The sequence below is a fragment of the Panthera tigris genome, chromosome C2, assembly GCF_018350195.1.
Source record: "Panthera tigris isolate Pti1 chromosome C2, P.tigris_Pti1_mat1.1, whole genome shotgun sequence".
Taxonomy (NCBI): domain Eukaryota; kingdom Metazoa; phylum Chordata; class Mammalia; order Carnivora; family Felidae; genus Panthera; species Panthera tigris.
In genome coordinates this window covers 133,312,579-133,331,598 of record NC_056668.1, presented here as the reverse complement: position 1 = coordinate 133,331,598, position 19,020 = coordinate 133,312,579, and the positions used below count along the sequence as shown (strand labels likewise).

General features: G+C 35.3%; 1 protein-coding gene across 10 annotated transcripts in view; it reads left to right on the top strand.

Annotated features, from left to right (window-relative positions):
- TBC1D5 (TBC1 domain family member 5) overlaps positions 1–19,020 on the top strand; it is a 536,588-nt gene that overhangs the window by 309,645 nt on the left and 207,923 nt on the right. For all 10 annotated transcript variants that reach the window (XM_042999057.1, XM_042999056.1, XM_015539905.2 and 7 more), the window contains 5 exons: positions 3,308–3,410; positions 10,437–10,525; positions 12,064–12,114; positions 12,209–12,278; positions 18,044–18,216. In XM_042999057.1, coding sequence (XP_042854991.1) covers positions 3,308–3,410; positions 10,437–10,525; positions 12,064–12,114; positions 12,209–12,278; positions 18,044–18,216 — 486 coding nt within the window. The remainder of the gene's footprint in view (positions 1–3,307; positions 3,411–10,436; positions 10,526–12,063; positions 12,115–12,208; positions 12,279–18,043; positions 18,217–19,020) is intronic.

The following is a 19,020-nucleotide window of genomic DNA, read 5'->3' as shown; positions in this document are numbered from 1 at the left end:
TAGATGGTATGTTATGTCTTCTGGTTTGAAGCCTGACAATAAAACAATCAAATATTTGTTGTGGGAGATATATTACTATTCAGGTGTATTCATCAGCCTTTTGAGCTAGGTTCTTCTTGGTAACTCTGAACTCATGGAATTTTACCTAAATATGTTTATCTGGCCTATTTATAATTGATGAGTGAAGCGGATGGAAAGTACTGCTCCCCTAACTACCCAGTAATGTGGGGGCAGGTATTAATCATGGTGTCTCAGAATCCTTACCTGTGACCTTCTGAGTTAGACTAGATAATCTCCAAAGACTTATTGAGCTTAAATCTTCTCTGAATAGAAGTTCTTTTTCGAACTTCTTAAATAGCATAAACTTTTATATCTTTTAAAAAACTTTTCTGTATCTCTCTACGTTACTTATTTGGTGCTATGAAACCATCAGAATCTAGAGAACAAGTCACACTTTTCTGAAAAAGAGGGTATCGCGAAACTTCATAAATTGGCACTTTAGGATTGTAGATCGTGTGCTGTTGCGTAGATAGGCTGTGTCTGCCTAATACACATTTTTAGTTGATTGGGTATTTGCTAAAAGTGGGTAATTTAAATTATCTACCTGCAATTTAATTCTTGTAGCTCTCTTGTTTTTAATCTTGCAAGTGGTTAGTATGCATTTAAAGGAAACTATGAATCGGTATGTAATATAATTTACATTTTTAGTAGTTAGGTATTAAACTCTTACTATATAGTTCATAGGTATTTGTTACAAAGTGAGTTTTTAGTACTTTCTTGCAAAATCACTTCAGATTGCATCAGCTACATAGAATGTGGTTGTGCCATTGTGTATGGTAAATTTCCAAAGATGAGTTAAGGGAGGGGACATGCAAAATCGGGAAGCCATATGATCTAAATCATGGGGCAGGAAGCCTACTTTGAAGACATGGCTGGGATGGTAACTAGGATTACTGTGGTGATCATTTCACAGTATGTATAAATACTGTATGATTATGTTTTACACCTGAAACTAATACAATGTTGTATGTCAATTATACCTCAAATTAAAAAACAAAGACAGGGCAGATTTAAGTCCTCTAATGAGGAAGAAGGGGAAATAATTTCACTTCTCAGAAGGATTAATCTGTTCTTACCTTAGTGACTTAAGTTTTCCCAAGAAATTTCTCTTTAGCAATTTATTTTAACTACTTACATATCTTTCATCCTGATTACTTTAATTTGGGATATTTGACTTCTGTCCCACAGAAGTCATTTAAAAAGTGCTTGTGTTTCTTTCCTACATCAGTGCATTTGACACCTTTCTGGAACCCCTGTGGCTTTTATGAAACAACATTCTTGCCCTGAATCTACTTTCAGGTTAAGTTTTCTCTTCTTTAGGAGCTAAGGTCACTTGCACCTAGTCACACTTCCTTGCCCGAGTAGGCACTGTCCAGAGGGGTCATCAAATTCAGATTTAGGCAGGGATGTAAGGAAATCTTGCTCCCCCCCATGGGTTTGTTTTATTACTGGCATCTAAAATAGAGGCTTCCTTTCTGCAAGAAAGAAAACCAAATATATGTGTCTGGGGACAATTGCACATCAAAGGGAATTTCAAGCAAAAGTCACACAAACGGATGAAGATAAGACAGGCTTTAATTTATTATAAAAACTAGGACCGAAAATGAGATGCTTCACAAACCACTAGTGGAGTTAACCCAGGAACCCAGCCTGGACTGGGGAGAAAGTTGTAACTCTCACAGGGAGACAGAAAAGGATCAGGATGAAGCATAAAACAGCTGAAGTCTCCTGGAAAAGGCAGTAAGCCATTATAATATGAAGTAAAACAACCAGTTCTGCTCTTTAGAGGAGGCATTAAGGAGTATTTTTCTGTCTTGATGATGCCCTGTGCCTCCATATCTTGGGTACTCTTCCTCTTCAGCCTCTCTCCTGTCCCTCTTCTGCTCTAGTTCCAAAGCCACCTAATTCACTTCTTTATCACCTGAAGTACCAGTACTCAGAGACTAATGATCACCTCTATTCCTGCACATTTACTGCTTGCCAGGCACTGTTCCTGGTGCTTTAATGTTATCTCATCGTGGTCACAAGATCAGCATTATTATTCCCACTTAATAGGTGAGGCAGTTAAGCAATCACTTACTCAAGATTATATACGTAGTAGTTATGCGACCTGAATTTGAATTTGAAGGCTTTTCTTCTCAGGTTTGTTATTTCTCCCCTTCACTTCATTATAATGCCCTCTTGTTCCTTCCTGTAATCTCTCCTCCTTCAAGGCTTGTTCCCACTTAAAGTTACTCAGATACTGTTTTCTTTGTTACTTAGATACTCAGAAATGTAGAGTCACTCGGTTGTTTGTCTTCGTTTGTAAATTCAGCATTCAGAGCTCTTTCCGGACCTGCCCACCTCTTCTGTCTTGTTGTCCTTCTCTCAGCTGGCAGTGCTTCATGGCAGTACTTTTCTTTCTCATTACTGATTACCATACTGTGCTGTACACGTGGAATACTCACTGCCTTGTGTGCCTTCATCTGTCCTTCTGATCTGCTTCTCTTTCCCACTGATAGTCCATCTTCCTCCTCTCCTACAAATCTTTGTTCAAATCTTTTGTGCTTGAACCTATTTGACTGTTAACTCCTAGGTGATGTAATTTCTTCCCTTATATATTCATTGTGTATTATTGCTACGTATTTGTTCTTTGGAGTGTGCGGTTGTATATTCTTTCATTAAAAACAACAGTGTAAGCTCCTTTCAAGGGGATACTGTGCCCTTTTCCTGTTTGACATTACCTCAGAGCACCTGGCAGAGGTTTTGATCCAGAGAACATTTAAACAATACTGACTGACTTGTTCCATTTGAAGTCTACATTTTAATCAGACAAAACTAACAGGGTGGTCATGTATAATAATTTAAATCCTGATATTTGCATTAAAAAAAAGATACTGATTTCTTCAAAAAGCTGATACATCCAAAATTACATTCTAATCCTGAAAACCAAATGGGCCCAAACCCTAAATATCCAGGCTAGGATTCATTTTGCTTAAGAACTGTTGTATCCACTGTGTGAGGACTTGAAGCATATGGAGACATTTGAAATATTTAGGTGTTGAAAGGTATCGTTTCCCTCTGTATCATTTCTCATCCTTTGTTCCTTAACATTGTCAGTCTCACCAGTGGCGTAAGTTAGTTGCATGGCAAATACACACTTGTACTAACACATAAAGTAACCCTTGATGCCTCTTAGAGATGAGAGTTTGAGGGTATTTCTTGGAATTGTGCTAGTCAGTTTTAATCCTGTGTTTTCTTTCTTCAGGTTTCCTGAAATGCAGTTTTTCCAACAAGAAAATGTGAGAAAAATTCTTACAGATGTTCTTTTCTGTTATGCTAGAGAAAACGAGCAGTTGCTTTATAAACAGGTAATGAAAATATCGTACAGGTGGCATCCATTGACTCAAAATTTTCTATACAGCTTGACAAATGATAGAGCAATAATGTAGCCTTTATTGTATCCAAAGTTGTATCATAATAGTAAAGCAATCAGAGAGCTGCTTGTCAGCTGCATGGTGAGAAAAGTAAGCTCATTGAAGCACATATGCTTCTTCCTTATTATAAGACATTCTACCAAATTGTCTTCTGTAAGGCGTTCAATCTTTTCTTTCAACTTTTGGGAGTTTGTTTATAAACAGCACCTTTGAAGCCAATCTAGTAATAAAACTTTTCAGAATTGCATATATAAATAGTGTTTATAAATATGTGACCTGCCGTGTAAAAAATAATCAAGTGTCCTTCCACTCTTTAAAAGTTACTGGTAATACGACTTCAGAAAGTTCCTGTAAATTTTTGGAAATTTATGATACTCTTTGTTATCCAGGTATCTGATTCATCCCCCATTAGTAAAGGAAAGAAGATTGTTGGATTATGTTTTGCTCTCACTGAAATGTGGATTAGTTATTTAATATATAAAGAAGTATCTAGGTTTGTACTTAAGCTGATGGTGTTCCAATAAAAATACACGAAGTTGGATATTTTTATGTATTCTCAAAATGTATAGTAAGTGGGAAGTCGAACCAAATTAATAAATTCCCTAGCAGTCAAAAGTTATGATGTATGTTCAACTGATAATCACTTAACTTTAGTGTAATAAAACAGAAAACACTGTATGATTAGAGCAATGTATCTATTTAAAAATTTAAAAAAAAATTTTTTTTAATGTTTATTTTTAAGAGGGAGAGACAGGGCACAAACAGGGGAGAGGCAGAGACAGAGGGAGACACAGAATCTGAAACAGGCTCCAGGCTCTGAGCTGTCAACACAGAGCTCGATGCGGGGCTCGAACCCACAAACCATGATGAGATCATGACCTGAGCCAGAGTCGGATGCCTAACTGACTGAGCCACCCAGGCGCCCCTAAATATTTTTTTTTTAATTTATTTATTTAAGTAGTCTCTACACCCAGCGTGGGGCTGGAATTCACAACAGCGAGATCAAGTGCTGCATGCTCTTCTGACTGAGCCTGTCAGGCTCCCCTAGAACAATGTATTTAATTTGAAATAAACTTGATCAGTTTAAAGATAATAAACTAAATCATATTACAATGGTCCTAAATAATGTATTTGTTGTTATATACATAGAAGACCCAAGGGAACTAATTTTATCTTGCTTTTAATGTTAGTAATATGCCTTTATATTAATTACATGGTGATAATCAGCTTTTAGAATGGGAAATGGAAAAAATATATCTCACTCATAATGGCAACCAAAACTTGAAAGTGTCTTGAAATAAATATAGCAATGTAGGTATAAAAGCTATATGAAGAAAATTATAATATTATTGAAGGATATAAAGCAGGGGTTGAATAAATAGAAAAGTGATAGCATGTTTGTGTATGAGAAGACATCAAATAAAATGAATATTACTTCTTCCCAAATTAATATATAAATATATTAGCATTCCAATTATAATCTAAGAGATAGATGAACTTTTTAAAAACCGGACACAGTTATTTTAAATTTAGTGCACAAAAGCTTTACAGTAATTAATGGAAATAATATAGTTTAGTGGTTAAGAGCATTGGGTATGGGCTTATATCTGTTATTTGAATCTCAGTTCAACCAACCATTTACTAGCTACATAATCCTAGACATTTTACTTAAATTTTCTAAATCTTTGTTCTGTTAGCAGTAAGATGAGGGCAATGACAGTGTTGACTTTGTAGAGTTAAAAACACATAGTGCTCACTAAGGGTTCTTGTTTGTAGTTGGGGTGGTTATTACTACTACTATCATTGTTAAATATGTTGGAGTTGCCACAGAATTTAGGGGAAGGGGAGAATGGTAAAGGCATTTGGCAAAGAATGGCAATTATTCTGTAAATATTCTGTGATCAAGCCAGTATAACAACAGTGTGGGAGTCAACAGAGATCAGTGGAATAAACTAAGAACAGGTCCAGTTACATATGGATTTTTTTTTTTTAGTGTGTTTATTTAGAGAGAGAGAAAGCGAGTGGGAGAGAGGGAAGGGGGGAGAGAGAGAGAGAGAGAGAGAGAGAGAGAGAGAGAGAATCCCAAGTAACCTCCATGCTGTCAGCACAGAGCCTGATGTGGGATACAAAGTTCAAAGACCAAAAACCAATCCACCAACCAACCAACCAAAAAGGAGACTAGGAGAAAATAAGTATCAATGTAGGATTTTTGGAAGCAAATAACTGAAAATCTCATTCAGAATAACTTCAACTCTAAGGATGTTATTAACACACTTTGCAAGAAGTCTAGGGGCAAAATGGTTCTGCAGCATCAGTTCAGTAGTTCAGACGCCTCATCAATGATCCAGGTTTGTTTCTGTTTTTCTGTTCTCTCCTCATTGTGTTGGCTTTTGTCATCAAGTGTATCCCTTCATTGTGCCCTTTCTTCTTTCCAATATTTGAAAATACTGCACAGTAAAGGATTTGATGACAGTGAACCAAGTCATAATAAAATCATCCCAAGCTGTACATTTGTTTCTCATTTTTCTTTTCTTTAGTGGAAGAAAAAAGTCAACTAAGGAAGTGTAATAATGAAAACAAGTTCCACAGACAAGGAACAAAACATAATAACTGCACTCAGGCATTTATGATGTATGTGGCCCACTGCATTTGTAAGGAAAACTAAACAAGAATATGGAAGATCAGATTCTGGATAATTTAGACAAAATCAATCAATTACTGAATAAGAAAGTATTATTAACCTACTCTTGGGAGTCACTTAGTAAGATTTAATTACTCCCTGTACATGTTTAAAGTCCTATAGATTCTTTACATAGAAATAATACTTTGCTAAAGAAGGACTGAATATTTAGCCAGATCAAATTTAAGAAAAAAACCTTGAGTTTCATCACAAGCTGTTAAAGCTATTATTTTGTACTAGGTGACACCCCGTTTAACATCGACCATATTGTTAATAGTTATGGGATTTTATTGAATTAATGAGACTGTTATCATGTAGTAGAATGTCTTGCTGAGTTAATTGAAACTGCAGAGATTATATAAATGGTATTAATGAACTTTGACTGCCTGATGCCTCAGCTTTAATAAAGACTGCTTGGTGGGCTAAATGAACACAGGCAGATAAAAGAACAGGTTCAATTTTGTGAGCCTACAGGCTGTTGATGAAGAAAACTTCGTTACCTTTATGTTCAACTGGCATGAGTTTGGAGTGCAGTGACTACTAACGATCCAGCAGGGATAAAGACTTTAAGCAAGCAGAAATGCTGATGGTATAGATGAAAGCAAAATACACATTTTGGGAACCAATAAGTATACTAGACAATATATTGTGTTTTATTATGCTTTGTCAAATTAGAGCATATTGAATTTATGATCATTCTTTCTAAATAGTTCTCTTTTCCTTTAAAGATGCCTATACACTTGCCAGTTGCAATTATTAATCAGGTTTTACTAGTCTAGAATTAAGAGTAAAACCAACAATCTCTTCAAGTCTATTTGAGAAAATGCCCCCAGTTTAGTTAGAAGTCAACAGTGAATTTGTAAAAGGTCGTCCTAATGATATTCAGGGAACTCTTAATTTCCATTATACAAAGAGCACCCTTATTGATTTGGTATATGGTTTAATGTTCTCCTTTTTTTCATTTCTCATATTGTAGTTCAACTTTTACCAGTACATTGCTATATGGAGAGGTAGATATTTAATCAGCCAGTCACCATCCAGTGAATACCTTCTATGTGGTGAGCCTGTAGCAGGAGCTAGATTTTTGTATCTACACATAGATATCATTTATCACAGTTGATAATTGTATAGTCATTTCTGTGCTTATTTTATTATTGTGTGTCTTGCTGTCTAGACTGCAAGCTCCATAATGGTTAGGAACTTGCCCACTTCATTTACATTTGTGTTCTCAGCATTATCATCGGTAGCTAATAATTAGTTAATTTTTAGAGAGAGGGAGAGAGAGAGAAAGCACGAGTAGGGGGTGGGCAGAGGAAGGGGAGAGAGAATCTTAAGCAGGCTCCACACCCAGCGTGGAGCTGGACTCAGGGCTCGATCTGATGACTCTGAGACCATGACCTGAGCCAAAATCAAGAGCCCAGTGCTCAACCAATGGGGACACCCAGGCACCCCTGTTTTTGAAATATGAATTTGGAAGATGAATGATGCATGAGCAAATAGAGACTCTGTATAGTGTCTCAGAAACCAGAAGGAAGAGAAAATTTAAAGAGGGTTGGAAGATGCATTTAGGCAAAAACTCATTCTTGTTAAACCAGCCATTAGTTGGAGAATACATTGAGAGGGAAAAGACCCAATCAGAAGATCAACCATCAGCAACAACAAAAACCTAGTGAGAAACTAAGCAGTTTTACCAACTTTTGGGCTAGAAAATGTGTTGTTCTTTAAAATACCTATTTTCTTCAAGTTAATGTTAATGCAATGCCAATAAAAATTGCAGTATTTTGTTTAGCATTTTATTTAAATGATACTTCAGCTTACCTTCTAATTAGAATAGACAAGATAATTTTGAGAAAAAGAATAGAAAATATGGCAGACTAGAATATTTTGCAGCTCAAGTCATTAAAATAGTAAAGTTCTTGTCAATAATGAACAAACCAATGGAATGCCAGTAAAAGCTGAGAAAAAACAAGCTCTAGCAATTCAGTGTATGGTAAAGATGACATTTCAAAACTCTTGGGAGAAGATGGGTTATTCAAGAATTAGTTGAACTCTTGCAGAGAAAAATACCGATTGATTCTTCAGGGCAAAAATAAATACCGGATGGGTAAAGAATTAGCTGTGAAAAAGAACACTACATACTCACCTAACCTCGATATAAGGAAGGTCTTCTTAGGCATGGAAGCAAAACAAGAAGCCATGAAGGATGATGTCTTGATTTGACAGTTTTAAAGAATACAGCTTCACTGTGACATAAGATATCATCAAGATTAGAAGACAAATGATGAATGTGGACAAGCATATGTAACAAAAATGACTACGGGTTCCTATCCTGAGTTGGTGAAGAACTATAACAAATCATCAGGAAAAAGGAAACACTTCATTAGGAGAAAATGGGCAATTCATTAAATAAAAATGGTCAATAAAATTTTTGTCAGTCTCACTAGCATTTAAGTAAGGTAAACCATTTGACTATGAAGTTTTAAAGGATTAAAATAAAACAAAACACTACAAGTTAGGATGTATGAAGTGGCAACTTTTATGCCCTAAAGTGAGGGAGTTCTTTCTGAAGGGCAGCTTAATTGTGTATATATCAGAGACTTTAACAAATGTCTTTACTCACTTACCCAGAAATTCTACTTCTAGGGACTTTATCCTAAGTTAATGATCCGAAATAGGCAAAAAGATTACCATAAGGATATCTAGCATAGTTTTTAATTTCTTTCTTTTGGTCCTTCCTTCCTTCCTTCCTTTCTCCTTGTCATTTTCTCTTTTTTTTTTTTTTCCTTTTCTGTAGGTACAGTAAATACAAGTACTATAGTAAGTAGCTTGTACTTTGATGATTAAATTATGGCCCTTGGTGTTTGGAATACTTTGAGATTATTCCAGGAGAATAAACACCTCATGATGATTTTAAAGCATACTTAGCAGCACTTAATTCCATTTTTTTCTGGATCTCTACCATGCTCTTCTAAGGGATCATCAAATAGTCATTTAAAGTTTTGTTTATTAAGGACGTGGTTAATTAAAAAGATTGAAGTGGTGTGTGGTAATTTGTCTTAATCACAAGTAACTATTCAATGTATCAGAGATTATTTTGCACAAATGTCATAAAGTCCTAATTCAAGGCTAGTGATAACTTATGAATGAACTCTGACAGAGTTCACTTTCATCTTATTTTGTGCTGACCACTAGCTTTCTAAGAATAGCCTGGTGCTTCTAGGATGTACAGAGGGTGGTGCGACTGCCCTTCCATCATGGGAAGTCTCTGCTTCCGCCAGTGAAACTCTTCTCTTTGCTTCCATATTTTATTTTTATTTCCTATAAAGGTGGTGTTTTGTCTTATTTTTTTAAATAAAAGATCATCCGTAATTATTAAGCAAAAGGAAAGTGATAATTTACTCACTTTAAGAGGCAGAAAAGAATATAGTCTATTTTTAACTTGTTAAATATGTTTTCTGATGCTTAAGGGGGGAAAAACATTTCATTTAAAAGGCAAATTATTTACCTTTTCCACAATAAAGGATAAATAATGAATTTTTAGAGATAGCTTAGTAACTAATATGCTTTTTTGTTTCTGTGCCTATTCGTGTAATTCATGGCTAACACCAATATAAGGAAAAAGAAAATACAATTGATGAATTCACTAAATAAATTGAACAGTAACCTTATAGTTGAAGTAGACAGGAAAGAAATTATGGTCGTTTTCAGATTAAACATGTTGAAAATCATACTTCGAAAACTTTGTTTGCTGTCATACCTGCTAGAGATTGTTTCTTTTATTATCCAGCATTTCCAGCTAGCTGACTTCAGCTCTTCCTAAATCTACAGACATCCTAATTTTGAACCATTATGTAATGAAAACACTGGATATAATTTCTTTAGGTCTACAGTTCTCAGTTGCCCTTCTTGCTGCAGATCTTTACACTGTAGCTCATGATTATAATTTGCATAAATGAAATTCATATTTATGAATACAGATCCTGAAGCAACTGACAGGTGCAAGGTTGTTTGCCATGCCAATTTATTGTTTGTTGTGTCATTTACACGAGAACTGTTCTCCATGTTTTAAAGAAGAAGAATTTGTGCTGTGGTTGAATTGGAATCAAATTCTAAAAGTAAATAAAATCTCATTTTGTAGCTTTTCATTTCATGCATTTCTCTAAAATATGGAAATGTTGGTAGTAAGGATCAGTTGAAGAAGCATTTCACTGAGCCTATTCTGTCCACTGGTGGACCCTCAGCATCTTCCCCCTCTCATTTGTCTTGCTCTTATGTTTCAGGGCATGCACGAGCTCTTAGCGCCTATAGTCTTTATCCTCCACTGTGACCACCAAGCTTTTCTTCATGCCAGTGAGTCTGCCCAACCAAGGCAAGTTTTTATATGAGCTCCATCTGTTTTTTAAGCCTTGCGGTAATCATTTTAACCTCAGACTCTTTTACGTTGAAGGTACTTTTATAAATTGTAAACATTTGGTTGTGTTTCATGTGGCTGATTATTAATTCCACTTAGTAGTTGTAGTCCTATGGGCTATGGGCAAATTTGTAATTGTAATAGTATTTGCAAGTCACAGATCTGTGCCACAGGAAGACATTTAAGTAGCGGATCAAGAAGAAGAAATTTTGGTGTAATGGCAAAGTGCTATTGATTAACAGTATTCATATGTACCATCCTCTAATGAACCATTCTTTCACTACAAGCTTCACAAGCTTTAACTTGATCTGAGATCCTTTCTCCTCACCAGATTTGACTGAGTTAAGGTCATAAATAGGAGGCCAGTACTCCAAAGAACCCCAGTCTATAAATAAACAAAAATGGTTTGTCATGTTTTTGAGATACATTAATTTATTCTTTCTAGCAAATAACGTTAGTAATTGTATTTAACTTAGGCTAATTGCTAGAATTTGTTTTCTAACTTTAAATGCGCTAACTGATGGCCCAGAGAAGTAGCCAGGAAGTATCTTGGGAATAGAAGCTGTGAGATTATAAACTTTTGTCAGAAGGATTCCATAGGCTGACCCATCCATATGCAGAACAGAAAAAATTAACACATAACATCTTATGTGTTTATTTGTATGATTTCTATTAATTAAATATAGCCATCCATTTTGCTCAGCATAAATTAGAGTCTTTGTTAAATTAACTTTTGTTTACTATATTATAGGTTAGTATTTTCTAGCTCATTTTGAGTTTTTCTAATTTTACTGAGTTTATTGGATCTGACTAGAGCACTTGTATCTTAATTACCCTTTATTCAGTTATTCTAAAGTATGATATGGATGAAGTTAGTATTGTGATCCTATTTTCATGCCAGTTTTTATCTTTTTCAAAATGTGTACATACATCATAGTCCACAGGAAAGTATAGATGATTGAAAATTACTTTTAAATAATTTGGACATGCTGCTTTAGCAGTTTCAAGCCATCGAAAGGTAAAAGCAACACTAAAATTTGAAAGAGGTACTGTCACTGATTAATGGGTATTAAAATATAATAAAAATAGAAGCCGTTAAAAGAAAAAAAATGTTTTCATATGGTATATTTGGCCAGTAAGTAAATATTTGTTTTGTTTTGCTTTGTTTTAGAAAAACAAAATAGATTGTGAAGTAACCAATTTATTCTAGATCAGACACATTCAAGGAATATATTGTCACATTTTGTATTTTTTATTTGTAGCAATTAGTTATTTCATCGTGGTACAGACAAGGTACCTAGTTTGTTTTTGATCTTTCTAGAAAGAGAAGATTTCATTTGTTAATGGAATTGATTTTTTTATTTAGAAAGGATGATTTTTTTTCATATACACATTATATGAAAGTTGGCTTATGAGTATAGAATAAGGTAACCTCTGCAGCATCCCCTTCTATTAAAAACATTATACATTTTGATTATTTGTATTGCTTTTTCAAGTGAGGAGATGAAAACTCTCTTGAACCCTGAGTATCTGGAACATGATGCCTAGTAAGTACAAAAGCTTTCTATTATGTTACTTTTTTTACACCATTTCTACTTTAATAAGGGTTTAACATTATCACTGTATTATTCTAATTTTTAGTGCAATGTTCTCACAACTTATGGAAACTGCTGAACCTTGGTTTTCTACTTTTGAGCATGATGGTCAAAAGGTAAATATTATAGTACAGATATTTTCAATTTATTTGGGGGGGGGAAACAAATGATTTCAGTAAGTAGCAGCATCTAATCAGAGAAGCAAAGCCATTATTACTACTATAAAAAACCAAAAATTTAAAAATACTTACAGAATAAGATTGAATTGGGGATCTAAACCATGTTGCTAGTAATATTGGCAGATGTACAATGGTAGTATAAGAAATTGCATATAAATAGAAAATTTATTTTATATGTATATGTATTATCCATGCAATAGATCTTCTTTAAAAATTATTGTAAATTTTAAATGAAGTGCATTTATCTACTTGATCTGTTGTTATCCTAGTGAGTGAGTTGATAGACAGACATGTTGTTACTGAAGTGCATAGATTAACTTTCTACCAGATAGGTTGTCTTATTTTTACTAATGCATCACTATTGAATTTATACATTTAGCATCAATACCATTTATCCTTACTCTCTCTTATTCTTTTTAACTATAAATTTTATTGTGTGATGTAACTGATATACCATAACATTCTCCTTTTTAAAGTGTACAATTTAGTAGATTAGAATATTCACGGGATTGTGCAAATGCCCTTACTATCTAATTTGAAAATATTTTCATCACCATAGAAGGAAATCCCATACCCATTAGCATACTCTGCATTCTCCTACTCCCCAGGGTCTCTGGCATCACTGATGTACTTTCACTTTCTATGAACTTGCCTATTCTGGACATTTCATGTAAATGGAACCATATCATATGTGGCCTCTTGTGATTGACTCCTTTCACTAACGTAAAGTTTTCAGTGTTCGTTTATGTTGTAGCACGCATCAGTACTTCATTCCTTTTCATGGCTGAGTAATATTTCACTATGTGAATATACCACATTTTGTTTATCCATACATCAGTTGATGGACATTTGGGTTCTTTCCCTTTCTGGCTATTAGAATAATGTCACTATGAACATTTGTGTATAAACTTTGTGTCAACACATGTTTTCAGTGCTCTTGGCATTCCTCTGGGAGTAGAATTGCTGAGTTAACTGATATTTTAAGTAAACATATATGCTAACTTAGATCATTACGGTGTTTTCATGGTTATTACACGATATCGGAAAAATTGCCAATTATGCTGGCAAGGGATGTCATTAAGAGTTTTGGGTAAATTTTTTTTCTATATGATTCATTTGCTTTATGTTGGTGTGATTGTTTGCATTCTGGTCAGGAACCATATATTCTTCTGTCACTTTATTCCATCTTTTAAAAACTGAAAGGGATAACTAATGCTTTTTATGCCTTTGGTCTAGATCAGGGCAAACTACTGCCTGTAGGCCAATTTGGTCTGCCATCTGTTTTTATACAGCTTGGGAGTTAAGCATGACTTTTACATTATTAAATGGTTGAAAACTATCAAAAGAAGAATAATATTTTGTGACATATGAAAATTATATGGAGTTCAAATTTCCATGTCCATAAAAAAAGTTTTACTGGGATACATCCATGCCTGTTGGTTTCCGTAGTGTCTATGGCCGCTTGCTCATTACAACTGCTCATTACAGAGTTGAGTAGTTGCAACACAGACTGTAACCTCTAAAGCCTAAAATACTTGCTGTCTGGCCTGTACAGAGAAAATTTGCTGACCTTCAGCCTAGGTGATAAAATCTTTCTTCAGCAATATGTCAACATTTTACATTCTGTCAGGATTATAAGAGGTGAAACTTGTAAGCATATTTGATAAAATACTGTGTTTTAGAACAGTGTATTTATTCTTGTCAGGTGATTTGATGAAGTCACAGACTTATGTGAAAAATCAAAATTTTGAACAAAAAGTATTTTAATACATTTAGATAAAAGCATCCTGATCATGCAGGGGTCAATTGTATTTTATAACTGTTTCACAGTATCTGCGAAACTGAATGATAAAAATGTGAGCATTACCACTTTTCAGTTTCACCCATTCATGCTGATATCACTGAGTCAAGTTCATGAAATGGCTAAGACAACACAAAAAAGGATATCCATTTTATCAAGGAACATATAGATGTGACCTCTGAAGAGTTATATTAATTACTTGCATATATCGATAATATATTCCTAGAAAGCACATCTAATAAATCCGTTCTTCGTCCTCCCCTTTTTATTCTATGTCTTGACCCTGTCACCTTTTTAAAAAGAAGTTTGAGCTTCATACACTTCTCTCTCTTTCAGTTCTTCTCTGCTCTGTATGCTGCCTAGGTTAGCAGACATACTTTCCTTAAGACTTTCTTGATGAAGAAAGCAGTGTGTTGGTTTATATAATGCTGTGTAATTATCTCGCTGAATCCCTGTAACTGGCACTGACCTGTAGACCGCATTTTGAGTACCACTTAATAAATGGTTAAAGGTTGCTGGTTTTGTTGATACTTGTAGCTGACCCATTTGATTAGATCTGTGAAATGCAAATGGCATTTTTTATTCTAAATCCTGAAGGTAAGGGATATCTAATATTAACTATTTTCTCTTTTGATTTCACTGTTACATAAACTGTTTATCATTTAAGTGATCATGAGCATTACTTGTGAGTTTCTTGAATTTAAGAAATGTTGTTGTAAGTATTAGCACAGGGGACATGTTTTCAAACTACAGTTTATATACACCTATAGTTCTTAGGCTACTCATGAGTCTCTACTAAGCATTTGAAAAATGGACTGCATATACTATTGATTTAGTGACAACTCATTCTGTTCAACCTGGAAATTGATTACACGCTTTCATTAAGTTAAACGTTTTTAACAGGTTAATTTAGGATCTGTTCTCTCCAAAGCCACTGATTGCATCTCTACAGAAGTATGTTTATTTAAGACCCTTACAAAATGGCTAGATCTAGTGATCTGTTTCTCATGTGATTGACAGAAACCCTGCCTGAGCACATTGCCTCCACCTGACACAGTATGGTATTCAGCCACACGAGGTTCTTCATTAAAGAAAAGCTACATGACTAAAATGAGTAAAATGTTGAATTGTTCTTTTTTTTTTTTTTTTGGTAGAAAGAGAAAGCATGCATGTGTGTGCACACAAGCGAGTGGGGGAAGGGCAGAGGGACAGGCTCCATGTTGGGCATGATCTCCTTCTCCAAGGGCTCCTACTCTGGGCTCGATCTCATGACCGTAAGATCATGACCTGAGATGAAATCAAGAGTCGAAGGCTTAACCTACTGAGCCACCCACATGCCTGACTTCTTCATTTTTAAAGGAAAGTTGGCTTCAGAGAAACACTATCTTTTGAATGTGAATGGTGTCTTACAATTAACATGAATTCTCCACCCCCCCCCCCAGATTATTTCAATTTAGTATCAGGAAAAATGTTAGCAAGAATTATAATTTTTTTGAAAATTATAGCACCCTATCATCTGAAGAGAATATTCAGTAATATAAAATGAGACAAAGGTGTCTTGGTTGTGTTATTTTTATAATAAATGACCACAATATAGAGGTATCTTTTTCTCCTGTCTATACGAATTAACAGAAACTAATTGAGCCATAAAAATCGGTATGGTCTTATATCCCTAAATGCACTTTAGGAAGTACAAAGGACTACATTTCTTTTTAAGACTTGAAATGATCCTGGAAAGACAGATGGAACCTCTTCCAGGAAATTTTTCTTTCTGCTAACACATGCCCCTCCTCCTCTGTACTTTGTACCAGCCTGATTAGTGATTGCTCCTATGTGGAATTCTAAGTTTTTTTTGTTAGTCTTCCTCTTCCCTGCCCCTTCAAGGGCAAAAGCTTTACCTTCATTATTTTTGTGCCACTGAATTTGGTCCAGTGATGAAAAGATGATGTTCCTTTTAGAGATCTCACAGTTTAGGAGGCAGAGAAGTAGAAATGGATACTGTAGTAGTAAAGAAGATGATGAAATAGAACCTGACACTTGAGCCAAATCTTTAAATACACTGGGGAGCTTCTCTGTGGGAACACTGGGGAAGGGATATTTCAGGTAAAAGAATGGCATCCCCAGGATCTCTGGGAGCACAGTGAGAGTAGAGGTTGGCCAGATAATGAAAGGCCTCATAGACCTGGCTCAAGAATATGCCTTTTGTTTTTTGCTTTTGTTTTCTTTTCCTGAAGAGCTATTTAAAAAGTTTTCAGAAGGGGAATTTGGCATACTCCAATATCTTTTTTAGATGGATTACCAGACATTTTGGAAGATAGATTTAAAAGCAGACCAGGTCACTTGGATGGCTCAGTTGGTTAAGCATCTGACTTTGGCTCAGATCATGAACTCATGGTTTGTGGGTTTGCGCCCCGCATCAGACTCTGCACTGACAACTTAGAGCCTAGAGCCTACTTTGGATTCCCTCTTTCTCTCTTTCTCTCTCTCTCTCTTTCTGCCCCTCCCCCACTTGCGCTCTTCTTTCTCAGAAATAAACATTTAAAAAAATAAATAAATAAAAGCAGACCAAATTAGGGGCAGTGAGACCAGTTAGGAGGAAAGAAATGGTGAGGACCCCAAATCAGGTTATAATAGTCAAGCTGTAGGAGAGAAGACATAGTAACAGTGTCTTAAGTTGTTCTGAGGAGATAAAATTGGCAAAGCAGGTGTTCTTATTGGAGGATGGTTTGTGGTAGGTACGGTGAAAGGATGAACATATTTTTGAGCAGAAGATGATAAACTCAGTTGTGGGCCTCCTGAATTAGAGACCCTTTTGCAACCTAAGATTCCTTGCCAACATGCGAATGTATGGGAGAGAACCCAAGAGGCTTCTAAGTTATGAATACAGATTTAGAAGTCTTTGGAAAAATGGGTATTGGTTGAAGCACTGTGTATGAGTGAGATCAGTCAGGGAATCACATGCAAGTAGAGAATCAAACTAAGACCAGATCTGTATGAAAGCGCAGAGTTGCAAAGCAGAAACAAAAGTTTGAGCTAGAGAAATAGAATGAGGATGAGTGGTAAGCAGGTAGTCACAAGAGAATGATGCTGTAAATCCCAAGATTGGAGAGAGAGAGAAATTGAGGGCTCAGCATAAGAAAGGGTCACACATAATAGGGAAAATCATCAGACTCGGGATAGTTGAAGTTTCCATGAAAGAATTAGAAAGGGTATAGACTTATCTTTCTTAACTTGGGCTATGGAATGGGAGGAAGGAAAGTTGTAGTCAGCTACGTAGTTGTTGTTTTTTTTTGTTTTGTTTTGTTTTTTTGCTTTTAGCTCAGCTACACTCTTGGTCTGGAGAGTTTAAAACTCTTCCTACTCAACTATAATTAATCAAAGGGCCGTTAGAAAATACCTTCTTTTCTAATACTAGTTTCCTTTTTTTCCTGACTTTTTTATAGTTTTGAGAGCTCAAAGTAAAGCAGTTTTCATTTGCTGTTTTTCATGTTTAAATTTTATGCCACAAGAAATACCTTTTCATCAGAGTATTCCACTTAGGTATGATGGCTGATTAGACAGATTGGCTGTAGACAAGTAGATTAGCAGCCGCTGTAGCGAAAATTATCTTGAAAAATATTTAATTTAATAATTTAATATTAATATCACCAGAGAAACTGGTCAAGGGAAGACAGGTAGAAAATATTTTAGAAGGCATTTCCTGGCCTTTACATTATGTGCACATTTCATGTGTATGACGATCAGCATATGATTCCACAGTTTAAGCATTTGTCATGAGATGATTTTCATGAGTTTTTGGTTCTTATTTAAGCTTCCATAGGTAAGTACATTCAAGAATGATGTTTATACATTTGCTCATTTCATATTGAAATAACACATGCTCCATTTTTTCTGTTTGTAGGGAAAAGAAACACTGATGACTCCCATCCCCTTTGCTAGACCACAGGATTTAGGGCCAACGATTGCTATTGTTACTAAAGTCAACCAGATCCAGGATCATCTACTGAAGAAGCATGATATTGAGCTTTATATGCACTTGAACAGACTAGAAATCGCACCACAGATATATGGGTTGTAAGTACTAAAGTTTATGTTTCAGCTATATCTAACTATGACTTAGGGTGGTTTCTGTATGTCTCAGATTCATAGAGGTAAGAGCTGGAATTATTCCAGCTCCGCTTCATTTCCTATGTCTATGGTGTCCTATGTGCCAGACCCTGTGCTCATTGCTTTCACAGATGATATTTCATCAAATATTTCCATTAACCTTGTCAATTTAGTGTCATATGAGGTAAGAAACTTAAGGCTTACACTGTGTTTATGCATATTAAATAGTGAGGTCATAATTCAGATCCAGGAAGGATTGGCTCCATAATCTGCAGAGCCCAGTGTAAAATAAAAATGAATATCCCCCTTAAAAAAAATTAGTAAGAATTTCAGGATGGCAACAACAGATCATTAAACCAAGCATTCTAAGAAGGGCAGAGTCACATAGGTCATACACACATGAAGCCAGCCCCAAACCCAGCCAGTCCTGCAGTCTATCCATGTGTTTTCCATTTTATTGGGAATTGCATTTGTAGAAGTGAGCTGAATGTTCCTCAGGGTGAACACAATATGGTAATCATCTTCAGCCATGAAACTTTTGTAACATGCTATCGCAGAAGAATAGGGAGCCAAGCGCTCCTCAGAGACGTGTGTTATGTTTGTATGTGTGTTTATTCAGTGGCTTAATAGGATGAGTAGGAAAATTAGAAAGATTGCAGTTCTAATAAATATAAATTTGTGTAGTGCTGCAACATTGAAACAATAAAACATTCATATCTAATGCTGGACAGTTCCTTGGTAGATATTTTCTGCAATTCCCATCTCTCAATT